The sequence below is a fragment of the Sinocyclocheilus anshuiensis genome, unplaced genomic scaffold, assembly GCF_001515605.1.
Source record: "Sinocyclocheilus anshuiensis isolate Anshui unplaced genomic scaffold, SAMN03320099.WGS_v1.1 scaffold261, whole genome shotgun sequence".
Taxonomy (NCBI): domain Eukaryota; kingdom Metazoa; phylum Chordata; class Actinopteri; order Cypriniformes; family Cyprinidae; genus Sinocyclocheilus; species Sinocyclocheilus anshuiensis.
The window spans coordinates 518687-533926 of NW_015536515.1; the positions used below are offsets into that span (position 1 = coordinate 518687).

Sequence of the window (15240 nt, forward strand, 5' to 3'; positions counted from 1 at the left end):
TTCTGTCAGGACCACTATCGTCAAAGATGATTGACAATTAGCATACAGTTTGGATTGGCGGTATGGTTCTGTTCTGGGCAAGAACTCCCTGCGCATCCATGCAGCCTAGCATGGATGAGAGCAGGGAGAGCAGCAATAACCCCCCAGGGTAAACAGAACAGAACCAACATAAATGTATTGTAGATATTGTTAAAGTTCAATAATGTTATGTACACATTTTAGAATTAGTCTGATTCAAAGGAGAATCAGAAGGCTGAATCCCGACTGACAGAGGAGGAGCTGGGGATGGAGGAGGGTAATTAGCTATTGAGCAATGCGAAAACTGCGTATACTACTGCGGGACCTTATATATGAATACTTAGATGGGTGTCGTATTCCTATAGGTTGATGGGGATCAGCTGAGAGTCAGCTGATGCGAGCTTGACTAACGTGACCTGCCAGAACTAACGCTACACTAGATTTGCTTTAAATTAAGTTGTTTTATGTATGTTCTGACGTACCTATTTTGTTTTATTTTGTTTGATTCGCGGTCTTTTTGTAGCTCCGGCCTCCGACTGTGATTGGTCAGTTCCACACCCTGTTTTTCGGCTCCGTGCGCATGTTCTTCCTGGGCGTTCTGGGATTTGCGGTTTATGGGAATGAGGCCCTTCATTTCAGCTGTGACCCCGACAGGAGGGAGCTCAACCTCTTCTGTTACAATCAGTTCAGACCTGTAACGCCGCAGGTAAAGTTGCAAAAACATCTTAAGTTAGTAATACAGATGGAAAGCTTTAATTGAGTGTCAGATTTTACACGTTATTTTAACGTGAGAAAAAAAGATTGAAAGGTGTCCTCAGAACAACAGGATTTTACATAAATGTCAGGATGGGGCAAGTTGTCACATACAGTTTAAATGTTGTAATATCATATTTTCTATTGGACTCAATTATTTGTACAATCTTTTTAGTGTTTTATTTTATTTTTAAACTAAATGTTGAAAACCAATTAAATACCTAAAAAAGTTGTTTAAAAAAAAACACCTGTGCTGCTTAATATTTTTATGGAAATCATGACATTACCATTCAAAAGTCTGAGGTAAGATTTTAAAAAACATTTTTTTAAATAATCTATTTATTTATTTATTTATTTGTTATTGCTGTTTACAAAAATAAACCTACCTTACGAAATATTCATTGGGGAAAACTTTTTTGTTTTTGAAGGTATTTTGGGCCCTGCAGCTAGTGACGGTTCTTGTTCCAGGGGCCGTATTCCATCTGTATGCAGCATATAAAAACATAGACCAAGAGGATATTCTGGAACGACCAACCTACACAGTGTTCTACATCATTTCTGTACTGCTACGGATCGTCCTGGAGGTGGCTGCATTCTGGCTCCAGAGTCGTCTCTTTGGATTCCTGGTTCATTCGCTGTACTTCTGTGATGCCAGTTCACTAGAGAAGATATTCAAATTCACTAAGTGTATGGTACCTGAGCACTTTGAAAAGACCATCTTCCTCAGTGCAATGTACATTTTCACCATTATCACCATGATTTTGTGTATGGCTGAGATTTTTGAAATCCTCTGCAGAAGGCTGGGCTATTTAACACATCAATGAAAATCAACAACTTGAAAACCCAAAAGAATGCAAATGTAAAGGACATTTTTCATATAATCAAACTGCATGATTGCATGCCTTCCATCCAGGGGTTTTGACTATTTTCTACCTTACTGTGAATGAAACACTGAGAGGCAGAAATAAGTGTTTGTAAATATTTTGCACAATAATAATCTACTGTTCATTTGACTTATTCTCTAAAATAATCAATGACTTGTCTTGTAATGCTTTTGTCATGAAACATTACTGTCTTGTGTATTATTGTAGATGTATGTTTCATTACAAATATTAAATATCCAATTAAAGTTTTAACTGAAAGTATGCTTATTATAGAATTTGTAATTAGAAACATATGATAAAAAGAAGCATATGAGAATGTGCTAAAGTATATGGTAAAGAAGTACAAAAATAATCTGGATTTTTAAAAACATTAGAGATGAAAATATATTTACTTGTTTCTCTGGTTTGTTTATTATTATTATTAATAAGCATATCTCATTTTGAGGTAAGAACACTGTCAACAAGTTTTTATAATAGAACTTTAATTTCCTTTTTTTTTTTTTTTCTAAAGGACATCTTGTAATCAGAGTAAAACAAAAACAAACAATTAAATAAGAAGAAATCAGCTGCCTTTATGGGCAAAACAAAATAAATATTCATGAACTTCTATAAATGATGACCAGTCCATAAGATACATAACAGGTGTAATTTCTAAAATGTAATTTCCATAAATTCAACCTAGATACCTCAAAATCTTTAATATGTAATACTGTAAACATGACATGAAAGTTCCTTCAGTATAAACTCAGTTTAACTTCATCTCAGCATTTTTAAATACTCAGACTATTAATATAAATACCATAAACTGCCTGCTACTTCATATGATATCCGTATGTTTAATATGAGATAGCACGTATACCTTCTTTAAAGACATTTAAAATGACTTAGGCTAAAAATTCATACATTCAAACAGTCAGACAAGTTCACCAGACAAGACCCTTTCATCTGATGGCAAGAAACACCTGAAAAAGCAACTGTCCCTTCAAATATACAATTCATTTTTGTTTACTTCAACACAAGCCACTCTTCAAAAGAAATTACAGTACATGATAGCGATTATGTGTGTGTATTTGTGTAAATATGTATGTGCGTATATGTGTGTATGAACGTACATGTGTATGTGCACATATAATTGACTTAACAGTGACTGGAATGTTGTGCCATATGATTAATTCAATGAAAATTCATTTAAAAGACCTTCAATATTGATGACACGGCCTTCAGCTCGCTAGAAAGTGCTTCGAATAGTCATCTTAATGCACGATACTTACCGCTTTTAATATAATAATATGTCATATGCAGATCTATACTATTCAAAATGCCTTGTAATGACATTTCTTTGCTTAAGTGCAGAAAAATCTAAAAATTAAATAAGGAAACGAGGTATGATACATTTAGAAAAATACTATACGGTGGAGAAGGTTTAAACTGTTTAAAGAATTTATCAACACTTTTGAGTTCATAATCTTGAACGCACATAATGCAGTTATAAAGGTGCCAGCAAAAATATACAACAGCATACAAGGCAACGTCATAGCACAGCTTAATGCAAACTTTAACGTAAATAATAATTGCAATCTCAAAAAGCAACCACGTTACCTCATATTAGTTCAACTTAATGACCACCACTATTAAGTGCATAAATAGGGTACATCGAATGACCTTCTCTCATCGAGGGATATGCAAACATCTTCTTAAAAGGCACAAGCAAAAGTCAAAGACGATTTCAGTAAGAACGGCGACTGGTATTTTGTAGTATAATTGGGACATAATGATGCACTTCCAGTCCTGTGAAACTCAGAATTATAGTTTTCATGAAATACTGATATAATTGTTTTGCATGTATTGTTGCAAATATGCAGCTTGTACATGTTTAAAGTTGAAATTGATAATGCAGGAGAATATGGCATGTGCATTGAACATAAATGCAAGATGTTGTGCATATTCTGTGTATTACGTTTCTGCCTATGCTACCAAAACTCCTTGGTCAGACTCTAACGCCAAAAACACACTCTAAGCAAGTTTGATTTTGTGCATCTTTGCCTTCCGAAATGTGTCAGACTGCAAGGGGGCGCTAAGGGTCAACTACTGAGCAAGTTAGATAAAGTTTGTTAAACTTGGCATGTTTACAGCAGCTACCTGAATAATAACACATCCGGGTTAATGGCATAGACACTTAAAGGTAACTCTATCGCCCCCTTGAGTACAGAAGTTTGCAACCGCCAGTGCAACACAAGAACCCACGTAATGTATGTTGAATGCAACCATTGAATACTTGCATGAAGTATGTTTCTGGTCTGAGCTTTAGTTTTAACTTCTGAATGCGATTATACAGTGCTTACAAAGTCAGCTTTTAGGCGATTTATCAGCTGCATCTTCAGATGTGATTCTGAGGGACGCAATAGCTTTTGCACAGATGTAGACGCTCTCCTCCTTCTTATCGTCTTTGCTAGGAAGGCCAGTGGAAGAGGTTGCTATTTTTCCACTGTAGGCCACTCCAGGATCTGGGACAGAGGCTGAGGTCCGGCCCGAACTTGCTGTTTCTAATATGTTCCCCTGTGGAATTGATGGGAGCGAATTTCTCTCCCCAGCAGCACCAGATGTTGACATGGTGGGCATTCTTATCCCCCCAATAGGGATCATCGGAACAGGCGTTGGCACCTGTCCTTGAGAATGCAAAGGCAAATGGCTGAAGATGTCTGGCTGCAGGGTTGTGGACAGATCTTGACCGCTGCATAGGCCAACAGGAACATACAGATTCTGAGGAGTATCCCCTTGATCCTGAAAAAAAAATGAATGTTGTTCTTGATGCTGACAGATTCATTCTGGTATGTAAACTATTTTCAGAGAATTAAATAAAGTCATCGGACTTGGTGTAGATTTGGTGTGAACATTTTTTTAAATTATTATACTGTTATGCCATTAAGGCTTGGCACCAGAATTGGCTGTATAGCAATATTTTACCCAACAATTCTGGCATTATATTCTTCATGCAGATTTTATTCTATACAAAGAAAGTGTATAATAACCATATATTAACAATTAATAGTTTACAATTGATAAGGTACACTTTTGTCTCCAAAAGCAATGCGTAAAATGTAATGTGCCTTCCTGTAGCTCAATCAGTATCAGTAAAGCAATGCCAAGGTCACGGGTTAAATTCCAAGGGAAAGCAAGACTTGATTGTGTACCTTGAATGCAATATATGTCGCACTGGATAAAAGCATCTACCAAATGCATAAATGTAAATCTAAAAGCATACCCTTCCGGTGTCTGAGCGCACTCCGATGACTGGTCGAAAGGGAGAAGCTTGAAATTTCACACTCCTTCCCGGATCCATGAGGGTCCTGTGCTGATAAGACCCACTCCGTGGGGACACGGCCCTGAGCACCCCTTTTTGTCGACCCAGTGGAGACTGCGCTCGTTGCCCCGATGGGTCCAAACCTGTAGGTCTTACAGGTGACAGCTGCCGGATAGGTGAAAAATCCCCTCTGATGCTCAGATCTCTCCTTGGAGAAATCGCCCTTAAAGGAGATGAATCACGGCTTGACAAAAGGTGACATTGTGGTGAGAGATCTCCTTTCGAGGACATGTACCTCTGGCGAGGTGAATCCCAACAAGGCGTCAGCAGCTGAGGTGGGCAAGGCTCAGAGGAACTACTTGACTGCTCAAAGGTCAGATCATCATCAGTACTCGGAGAAGAAACTCCAAGCTGTTCCTTCGGTGGATTGCGGCTCGGGTCAAAGTGTTTAGGGAGACAGCCAGACAGACATAGCTTGTTAACTGCATAGGACTGAGGACTTGTGCTTCTGGACAGTGTTTTTGGTGTAGAATCACCATCACATTCATCATCTTCATCATCATCTGGTTCATCCTCATCGATGCCATCAGAATTTTCTGCATCTGAGAACTGATGTTTAATGGTTGTTTCCACTGGCATGATGCCTAAGGACTTCTGCATGTCATCTACACAGGCAGTAAGAGAAAAAAAAACGAAATTAGTGTATTGTTCTAATATTTAATCTTTTACATTGCAGAAAAAAAGTAGTTTTCTTTAATGAAAAGCATCTACATAATAAAACGATTTCCTACACATTTTTTTAAATACTGTATATAGGGATGCTAACACCTTGCTGCTAACAAATGTAGTTTCACTAAAAGCCTTGCTACTTGTATTAGCTATGCTACTGCCCAGTGTTGCAGAAGTAGTAATGTTCCTACCAGCATCCTCTGTATTGTCCATGGTTGTGGGCGAAACTCCAAGTTCAAGGCACTTTTTCATGTGAGCTTTTGACTTCATATGCTTGGTGAGATTCCCTAAAAAACACAGGGGTTATTTTTCTATCCCAATCTTTTGTAATCATGCTTGAATGTGAATGTGGTAAAACCAACCTTTAGTTTTGAAAGCAAAGTTGCAGCACTTGCAGACGTAGGGTCTCACATCCGTGTGCGTTCGTATGTGTTTCTTGAGCATGCTTGGCTTCTTACAACGAATGCCACATTCTTCACATATATACTTTCCCCGACCACGGCCTCTCACGTACATATATTCCTCATTGGACTTATAACTGATAGAAATAAACAACCAGAACATTTCCATTACGATGCGTTACTACAGTCACATATGAACATCAGCATTATCAAAGTACATATACATACCCTCCTTCAAAAATCTTCACACGGACTGGTTCTACTTGCCGTATGGTGGACGCAGCATCCTCTCGTAAAGATCTGCACCTCTGGCTAATGTCTCTTAGCCTCACGTCCTGTTTTGTATCTTCCTCTCTGTAGTCCAGTGTTACCTGCAATAGTGCAACAGACCTTATGGAACAGATGGCTAAATAACGTACAGGTAAATATAGCACAGCAGCAAGTGGCAAATCAGCTAAAACCTACAACAGATAACATACTTGTTCTTGCTTCGGTCTCCAGGGGGTGGAGGTCACAAGTAGTCCAGGTTGATACATGCTAGCGATTGAATAAATAGCATTCTGCCTCCTCTGTTTGGAGCGGAGAAGAGCAAGAACCATCCCAGTGCTAAGATCGAGTGGGTTAGGGTTATGGCATCTCACAAACCACGAGGCATACTCTGAGAAATTTGCAGCTGTTTGGGTGCTATTTGGCTTAGTGGAGTTGAGATAGCACCAGCTCACACAAGTAGTAGTGTGAAGACCTGGAAACCTGGAGAACAGTAAAGCACCAGTGATTGCCGAGGGCACTGCACCTATACCAGAACCAGGATGATTACTAGCCATTATGTGTTCAGGTGTTGGTTTTTGCTCCATTATAGCAGCATCTTGAGGAATTCTGGCAGAAGATAACTCTGGATTGCTGTAAAAGTCTAGGCTGGGCTCATCCATATCTACCTCCTCAGTGGGCTCACATGGCTCTGGGGTGCTTCCTGATTTGAAAGCTTTCTTGGGACTTTCTTTTTCAGCTTCAAGATTTCCCAACTCCACAGCACTAAGCTCTTCAACAATCTGGCCATAAATGTTCTCATCTTTGACTCGTTTCTGCTGCTTCGCTTTGATGAAAAGTTCAATGCTACTTGCAGGTGAGAGCATGCGTTTGTTTGCTCCACCACTGGGGGCCTCTGTAGTTGAGATGGTTTTGGAGGTTAATGATAGAGGTATGCCTGTATTTAGCTTTGCTGGTGATGCCTGAGGGCTGCGCAGTAGTCGCCTAGGGTGCCCTGATATTGGAGATAGTTCACAATCTACGTTATTTTGTGGCATGACAATGGCAAGACTTTGACAGGAGGATATTTTGTGATCTATGTAAGAGATAGGATTCTGTGTTTGAGAATCCAGAATATGAGATATACTAGTGTACGTTACGTTCCCGTAAGATGGTACTTGCATCTGAATTCTAACAGGAACTAGCAAACCAGACGTACTTTGACTGGCTAATGCTTGCTGAGCTTGCGAAAGCACTGCTATCGTTGACAAAACATTGCCTAAACTCTGGGAGCAATCTTCCTGGGGTTTTCTTAAGCTAATATAAGATTCAGCTACCTTGGATTCTTCAGGCTCTTTCTTAATAAAAAGCATTATGCTATCCATATCATACATATTGGGTTTAGCATACTGAGATGAGGCTTGCACTGGACTATGTTTGTGCTGGGGAGAAGGACCACCAGAAATCAAAGTGTACCTCATTTTCTCAATGGATCCCTCAGGTGTAAACGGTTTGTTTGGAGAGGTTGTTCTCTTGCTCATTTCATCTGAGACTGTGCCGCCTTGCATCTCGGGTTCACCACTTAATGATGCCTGCCTAACCAAGAAGGCCCTTCTACGCTCTTTAACCTCTTCTTGCCTAGATGTAGATGAAGGACAAAGACTACCATAATCGAAAGACTTGCTTCGAAATTCTGGAACCTCTGAGGGTAAATTATAAGGTGCCTGCTCTGAAGCAGAACGTCTCATCTCTCGGTGATGACTCTGTGAACTTCCTGGTACAGATAAGAATTCCAAAGGCTTATTAAACTCATCTGGGTTGGATTGAGACACAAGGTTAATGTTTTCCTCTCTGTCAAGGGACTGGGAAAAACTTGAGCTGTGAGACAAATTGCTATCTTGACTTGGGCTTCTGGAAAGACTTGTGCAAGCGGATTCAAAACTAGATTCCCCAGATGAACATTCCATCTCTGCTAATCTCAAACGTTTCTTTTTGGGTGGTAGTTTTTCCATTGGAAACTGTGATAGGGTCTCACTCCTCTGTGGCCACTGGAACTCTTCAGTGTGCTTATCCCTTTGCTTGACCCCTACTTCCGGAAGTTTTTCCGGTCTGTCAGGCTCCACGGTTACTCTGATCTCTGGAACTTGGATAGTAGACTGAGATGTTGGCTGCTTAGTCATGTGAAGCTTTTGGTGACGAAAACCACTGCATCCCCATTGCCAGTCTGCTCCTTCTGTTCTGTGACCCTCCATGCTGTGCTCCTTTTCCATGAATCTGTAAATGGCAATTTTGTCTAAGGGATGTGATCTAACATCACTTGACTTTTCTGAAGAGTTTAGTCGGTTTAGTGAATTTGTGTGCTGTATGACAGAGATAACATTGCTGCCAGCCCTTCTCTCAGTGTCAGAAAAGGCAGCATCTAAAGTAGTTGGCTTTGTCTCAGTGTCCTCTGAGTGTACAGAAGACTTGTCTTGCACATGAAAGTCATCTTCCTCCAAGACATTTTTGTCTTTTCTTCGTTTCCTTTTGGAAGTTTCTGATAAATGGCTTGGAAAAACAGAACACGACTCGGTTTCTTGATAATTTTCAGCACCCAATTTGGAATCATCTACACTGTGAATTTTCAAGTCTGATTTTAAGCTACAGGCCAGATGAGTGTAGCAGTCTGATTCTGTGTGTCCTTCGTTAGCTGAGTGCTCAAACGCAGCTTGCCGCATGAGTCTTCTCATACCCATTGCGCCCCGGTAGGTGACATCAGCACCTGTCATTCTCTCATCAAATGAGTTACTGCTTCTTAGCCCTTGTGGTGTATTTAGATTCGAATTAGATGAGGTTGGAAGAGAATTACTGCGCAAGAATACACTACTCTCTGAAGCATTTTCCAGAAGGTCAGAGCTAGGGATTTGACATTCTTGGTAATCTTCCTCTTGGAAGGACTCCGAATCAATTTTTATTGATCGGACTAGGTCTTTTTTGCTTCTGTGAATGGAGGAGTCTGCGTCAACAGGCATTATGCCTTTGTTCAGTGTAATCATGAAGCTAGATGTGGCTTCATTTATGTCTGTCATGCAGGTTTGTACAGTGATTGATTGCTTTGGCCTGGTTGTTGGCCTATAACATTTCCCGAACATAATTTCTTGATACGATTTGGCACTTGCGCTCGACTGGTTGAACTGTTGCTCGGCACTCTCAGAACGCGAGAAGTATCCTGAATCAGTGCTCCCTTTACTGTATGAACTGGGCAGAGAAAGAGACTGATCAGAGTCTTGATTTTTCTTCTCCGAAAGACGAAGTGCCAGTCTTTGCTTGATGGTGGAGAACTCAACCATCTGGTCCACCTGAGCAACAGCAGCAGGTGCCGTCATTTCCCGGAATTGCCATAAAGATACTTTTCCTGATGACCCTGATGTTCCTGATGTTTCTTTGATATGGCTTGTTGTATCCAAGGACAAGTCCTCCACAACTTCTTCATCAGTGTCACTGCTCTGCTCAGCATCAGAATGCATTTCACCTTCTGCTACCACCAACTCTTCATCCATATGCTTGCTGTCTTGTTCTGAAAATGAAACCAATCCTGCTTTTACTGCATGGGTGTGAGATTTTCGGTGTTTGTACAGGTTGCTCTTAGTTTTAAATGAGAAACCACAAGGAATACACGGATATGGTCGTTCGCCAGTATGAGAACGGATGTGCTTCTTTAGTACGCTGGGTTTGGCACAAGCTCTCCCACAATACTGGCATATATATTTCCCAGTCTTAACCGACTTCTGCTCCTTTTTGAGAAGGCCATCTGACAGCAGCTCATATTCCGATTGAAGATATCGTTTGTTTGGGAGAGGAATGTTCTTCCTCCTGAGCTGGATGTGACACTGTTCTCTAGATTTTGAAGTAAGAATATTTCCTGAAGCAAGGACCTGTGACTCCACACCAGGAGATGGACTTACAGCTGGGATTTGGGGTTGCTCCGCAAGTCTTATTTTGTCCTCTGAGCCAGAGGATTGGCCTCTTTGGGTCATCTCAGATGGCAAATGTTTTTCGTCATCTTCGAAACTGATAATCTGTTTGGGACGTTGCGCCTCACCTGAGGTTTTAGCAGCCTCCATGATAAGGATTTGCTATCTACAGTTGCTACATTGCCCTTAGTTTTGTCACAATGAACATCGTCTTGCTTTGATGAAAGTTCCTTTTTTAACGTGGATTAATAATCCTTCAGTGCTTTAAACAGTTCTCTGTGATTGTACAGCAGTCAGTCCAACAGCATCATTTTCAAAATTATGAAATAATCATTTCCATATGTTCAAGAGCATGTTCAGTCAAGTTGTTTAAAAATGGTCTCCATCTCTATATGCGTTTAAGCCTGGGCACCACATCCAAATTGTCTGCAAACAGAAAAAAAACACAAGTTGTCAGTAAACAAATTCAAAATGTTTTAAGTATAGTGAAGAATAACTTGAAGAGTATAATAAAATGCTGAGACAGTTATTTAAGTACAAAAGCCATCTTCAAGCCAAATTGGCCCATAAACTCACCATGCCCTGAGTAGAGTGTTTCTGAAGGCAGTCTGCCAGCACCATCTCTGTTTTTCTGAGGTTTGTGATTGATGTGAAGGTCGTCTCAAACTGTAAGGTCAGGAATTCCTCCATTAGAGAATTAACCAAACTACAAGTACAAGTACACAGGTGGGGATAGTGCAATTTATCTCTGTAACACCATCAATCATTCTGCACTCTAATCTCTATTTGGAATGTTGTTTTTTCTATTCAAAGGAAAACTCTTGCATTTGAAATAAAAACATAAAAAAAATCAAAAATAACAAAGCGCTAATCCTGAAATATGAATGAAGATCGACTGAATAATATAGACTACCATTCAAAAGTTTGAGGTCAGTAAATTGTTTTGAAAGAAATTAATACTAAAAGTATTAATCAGCAAGGATGCATTACATTTATTAAAATAGTGACAGTAATACATTTACAATGTTACAAAAGACTTACTGTATATTTCAAATAAATGTTGTTCTTTTGAACTTTCTATTCATCAAAGAATCCTGGAAAAATGTATTATGATTTCCACAAAAATATAAAGTAGCACAACCGTTTCCAACATTGATACTAATAATAATAATCATCATTTTTAAAAAGTTTCTTGAGCACCAAATTGGCATATTACAATTACTTCTGAAAGATCATGTGGGACTGAAGACTGAACTAATGATGCTGAAAATTCAGTTTGCCATGACCGGAATAAATCACATTTTTAAATATATTAAAATAGAACAGTTATTTTAAATTGTAATAATATTTCACAATATAACTGTTTTACTGTGTTTTTGATTAAGTAAAAGCATCCTTGTTGAGCATTTAAGACTTTTTTCAAAAACATTGAAACAACTTATTGACCCCAAGTTATTGAATCTTGTTTCATCTTCAGAAAAGCAATAAGGCACCATGGACATTTATTTGTTTCTTAGTGCATTACAAAAGTCACAAAACAAATTCTTCTGAATTATTTCATACTGGCTAGGGAAAGAGTGCTATGAAATCTGTTTTGAAAATGTTCAATGTAATGATGGATACAAGTGTTTGAGATTCAGAAGAAATATTGTAGAAGATTAAGAATCTGGCACTGAAAAACCACATAAACAAAACAAATACATGTCAGGTACCTTGTAAAGTCAAGTACCCTGTAAAGAGAGTCTAAAGACTAGTGAATAAACCAATGAATCTTCATCCGTTAAGCAACACAAATGTCTGACCAAATTACACTAAAGTTAAATTTTATTGGTCAAATAAGTCAACAGGTATAGTGCCACAATATTAAATAGAAAATGAAACAATAATATTGCTACTTACACCACCTCTGCCTACACTCTTTGAAAAGATATGCAAAAATAATTACCATCTGCATACATCAGAGTTTGTATAATGAGGTTACATAAGGTTATCTGGTTCAAACCTCTTAACTAGGACATTCAAACTCTGCAAGCAATCAGAGAAGAAATATCAAGCTCCGCCAGGCTATAAAGTCTAAAACCGAACCTTGACATGGTCTACAATGAAGTCACATGTTTCCCACGGGTCGAGTTATTGTCTAAACAGCCTGTCTGTCATGAGATAGCGAGCAGAGGAGAGAGCTGATGTAGGAATGACAAAACACAGCGATGAGTTGTGCTTTTTTCAAGGTCAATCTCAATCCTGCGCTGTCCTCAACACATTGGAGGAGAGATATGGTGGATAAACCTGCCAGATGCTAAATGCACCTTTAAAAACTGGGCTGATAACTTATATGTGTCAGTGGTGTTCAGTATTCAGACACGAGGCAATAATTGCATCAAATCTGTCCAAGTAACATGATGCTATTTCATCATTTAAGAACAACATCGAAAGTCTGCAAGTGTCCAAGTTTGACCTTCAATCATCCTTTGGATGATCAGACATGCATCTGCATTAATGCATCTACAATAACAACAACCGGCGCAACATGTCAAAGCCAGAGGCGGGAAAATATAGCCAGACTCAAGAGAATGTCATTACATCATATATCAGCCCCCCTTGGCATCACTACCCAGCGGGATGCCTGGCTTCTCATGAAATACAGCAGTGTTGTGTCCTAAAACTACAGCAGGAACAAAATGTCCATAAAAGAGCTTATCCTGCTTCAAAAAAGCAGAGCAGTCAAGGACTGACTTTGACGAGTCATCTGCTTTTGAGTCCAAGTAAGACGTACAACACAGTGATTGCCATCAATCTACAAACCTGGTGTCCAAATTCAGCCTTGTCCAATGTCTCCAGTCAAATGCAGATGTTCTCATAATTCCTGCTTCCCGTATTGCTGTACATCACCTTCAAGAAAAGACAAATGTGCCAGGAATAAGTCTCAACAGTCATCCATGTCTTGCTCAATGAGAGTACATTAGAAGAGCTACAGATGTAAGCGAGTCACCACAGAAAATACCTCACTGAGACGCGTATCCAGGAACAAAAATAGAAAAGGGGCCCTGTGAAGGGTTATGCAACGACCCACATTCGAGGCCACTTTAGCATCAGCGCAAGGAGAAGTGAATGGCCATGCTGTTTGTGAAAAGCAATTGGAATCAGGAAGGTTTAGCATAGAATAAAGCATAAAACCTAAACTGCACTGAAATAAAAGATTCAAGCTGTGTATATAGAATTGCAATATATAGCAGAAATAGTAAGTAATATGCTAATATGCTATTCCGAACACAGCATTTGACTATTTACAACTGGGACTGAAAGTCCTGATTGATGACATATTAGTCATGTAGCTTATGAGTGTGATAAACTGTCAGCAGCATCTTAAAAGCACCATGAAATCATAATTAAAATTTAAAATACATGTTAGTGGCTTCATTTTACATGATTTAGTGATGCACATTATTACAGAACAAAGTTTTTCAGCAGCGCTAGTATTTTTCCCCATAGGAAATTGTTTAAAAGTCTTCGTTTGAGTTATAAGCCACGAATCAAACCAACCAGCTACGAGGAGAACCACAACATAAACTTTGATTTGAAGCAAAAAATATATGAAAATTCGGACAAAGAGCTTAACGGATTTAATGAGGAGAAGAACTACAATCCCATAAAGCATTGCAATGACCGAATCAAATAAAAATAATGGTGAAATATAAAATATTTGATTTAAAGGTGTTATATTGAAACAATGTATAATAGATTTGTTTTGTTCTGTTTTTTTAAAGTGATTTCAGAGCTTATGTCATTCACAATTCTTCATGGAAGTGGGCGGTTCTTTTGCTGTGATTTGCTTGTTGTGATTCTCTGATTGATGGAGATTTCTTTGCAGAATTGGTAATGTAGTTTTTCACCAGGAATTAAGCTGTTTAATGATTATTTTAAAAATAAGTTGCCTTCAGCATAAGCATATACCATCGTTTAACAATCCCAGAGCTCACAGTAGCTCACTGTCTTTAAATGTTTGTAAGTTATCGTTAAAAATCAGTTCCAACATGGAGAAAATATATAAACACACACACACACATATATCAAGCCCCGCTCAGGGTGGTAAATCCTCACTACTTCTCAATTGGTCTGTAACCTTGACCTTTCAACACAATACAATTTACACCACTAAAAATATTTGACCTGCCGTGACTATCGTCTTAAGCTACAGTGGGGGAAGACAACTGGGTGCTGCATTAGAAGAGTGGAGGGGGTCAGGATAACATGATACAGTACAGATTCCGTCTTTGTGTTGTAGTCAAAGTCTGTTAAGTAACATTAGAGCTCTCCAGTATTAAAAAAGGAAGCCAGTGTCACTTTCACTATTGCCCATATTGCTCAGGGCTAGCGATTTGATAAAACCCCAAACCCTAAGCATTACATTTTGGCAAGCAACTTATTTTGATTCCTCAAATCTAATCATTCTAATCCTAATTCTTGATTTACCTAATAATTGACTTACATTACAAAAAAAAAACATATTTTCTTCCTCAGTTAATTTGTCTTGTTTTCCAGTACAAATATCACATTCTTAAATCAAGATGCATTTACTTAGCACATATGGCTAAAATATTAAGTTATGTTTTCTGAAAAATTAGTGTAAGCTTAAATCAAGTGAAAAAATTAAGTGATAGTAAGCTAAAGACTTGAATGATCCCTCAAATCTTAAGCCTTGATAATAGACTTACACTGCAAAAAATGACTCTCTTAATTTGTATTTTTGACTTTTGTGTAATACAAATATCTATATATTCTTAAATCAAAATGCATGTTCTTAAAGGGATAGTTCACCCAAAAATTCTGTCATTAATTATTCACCCTCATGTCGTTCCAAACCCGTAAGACCTTCGTTCATCTTTCATCTCACAAATTAAGATATTTTTGATGGAATCTGAGAGCTGTCTGACCCTGCATAGACAGCAACGCAACTG

The 15240-nt window shown here is 38.6% G+C and overlaps 2 protein-coding genes across 4 annotated transcripts in view; one reads left to right on the forward strand and one right to left on the reverse strand.

Moving 5' to 3' along the window:
• Positions 1-1611, forward strand: part of LOC107692959 (gap junction epsilon-1 protein-like) — a 2927-nt gene extending 1316 nt beyond the window's left edge. Inside the window, exons 2-3 of the mRNA XM_016492176.1 lie at positions 542-724; positions 1200-1611. Of these exons, the coding sequence (XP_016347662.1) occupies positions 542-724; positions 1200-1595 (579 nt within the window). The 3' untranslated portion in view covers positions 1596-1611. The remainder of the gene's footprint in view (positions 1-541; positions 725-1199) is intronic.
• Positions 1612-2216: 605 nt separating this feature from the next.
• Positions 2217-15240, reverse strand: part of hivep2b (HIVEP zinc finger 2b) — a 17843-nt gene continuing 4819 nt past the window's right edge. The window contains exons 2-9 of one of the 3 annotated variants that reach the window (XM_016491496.1): positions 13088-13174; positions 10862-10951; positions 6566-10711; positions 6315-6457; positions 6048-6223; positions 5877-5972; positions 4918-5621; positions 2217-4436 (exon numbers count right to left, since the gene is read on the reverse strand). In XM_016491496.1, coding sequence (XP_016346982.1) covers positions 4002-4436; positions 4918-5621; positions 5877-5972; positions 6048-6223; positions 6315-6457; positions 6566-10435 — 5424 coding nt within the window. In that variant the 5' untranslated portion in view covers positions 10436-10711; positions 10862-10951; positions 13088-13174 and the 3' untranslated portion in view covers positions 2217-4001. Of the gene's footprint in view, positions 4437-4917; positions 5622-5876; positions 5973-6047; positions 6224-6314; positions 6458-6565; positions 10712-10861; positions 10952-13087; positions 13267-15240 lie in introns of those variants that run through there. The other 2 variants (XM_016491499.1, XM_016491506.1) reach the window with 2 other exon arrangements.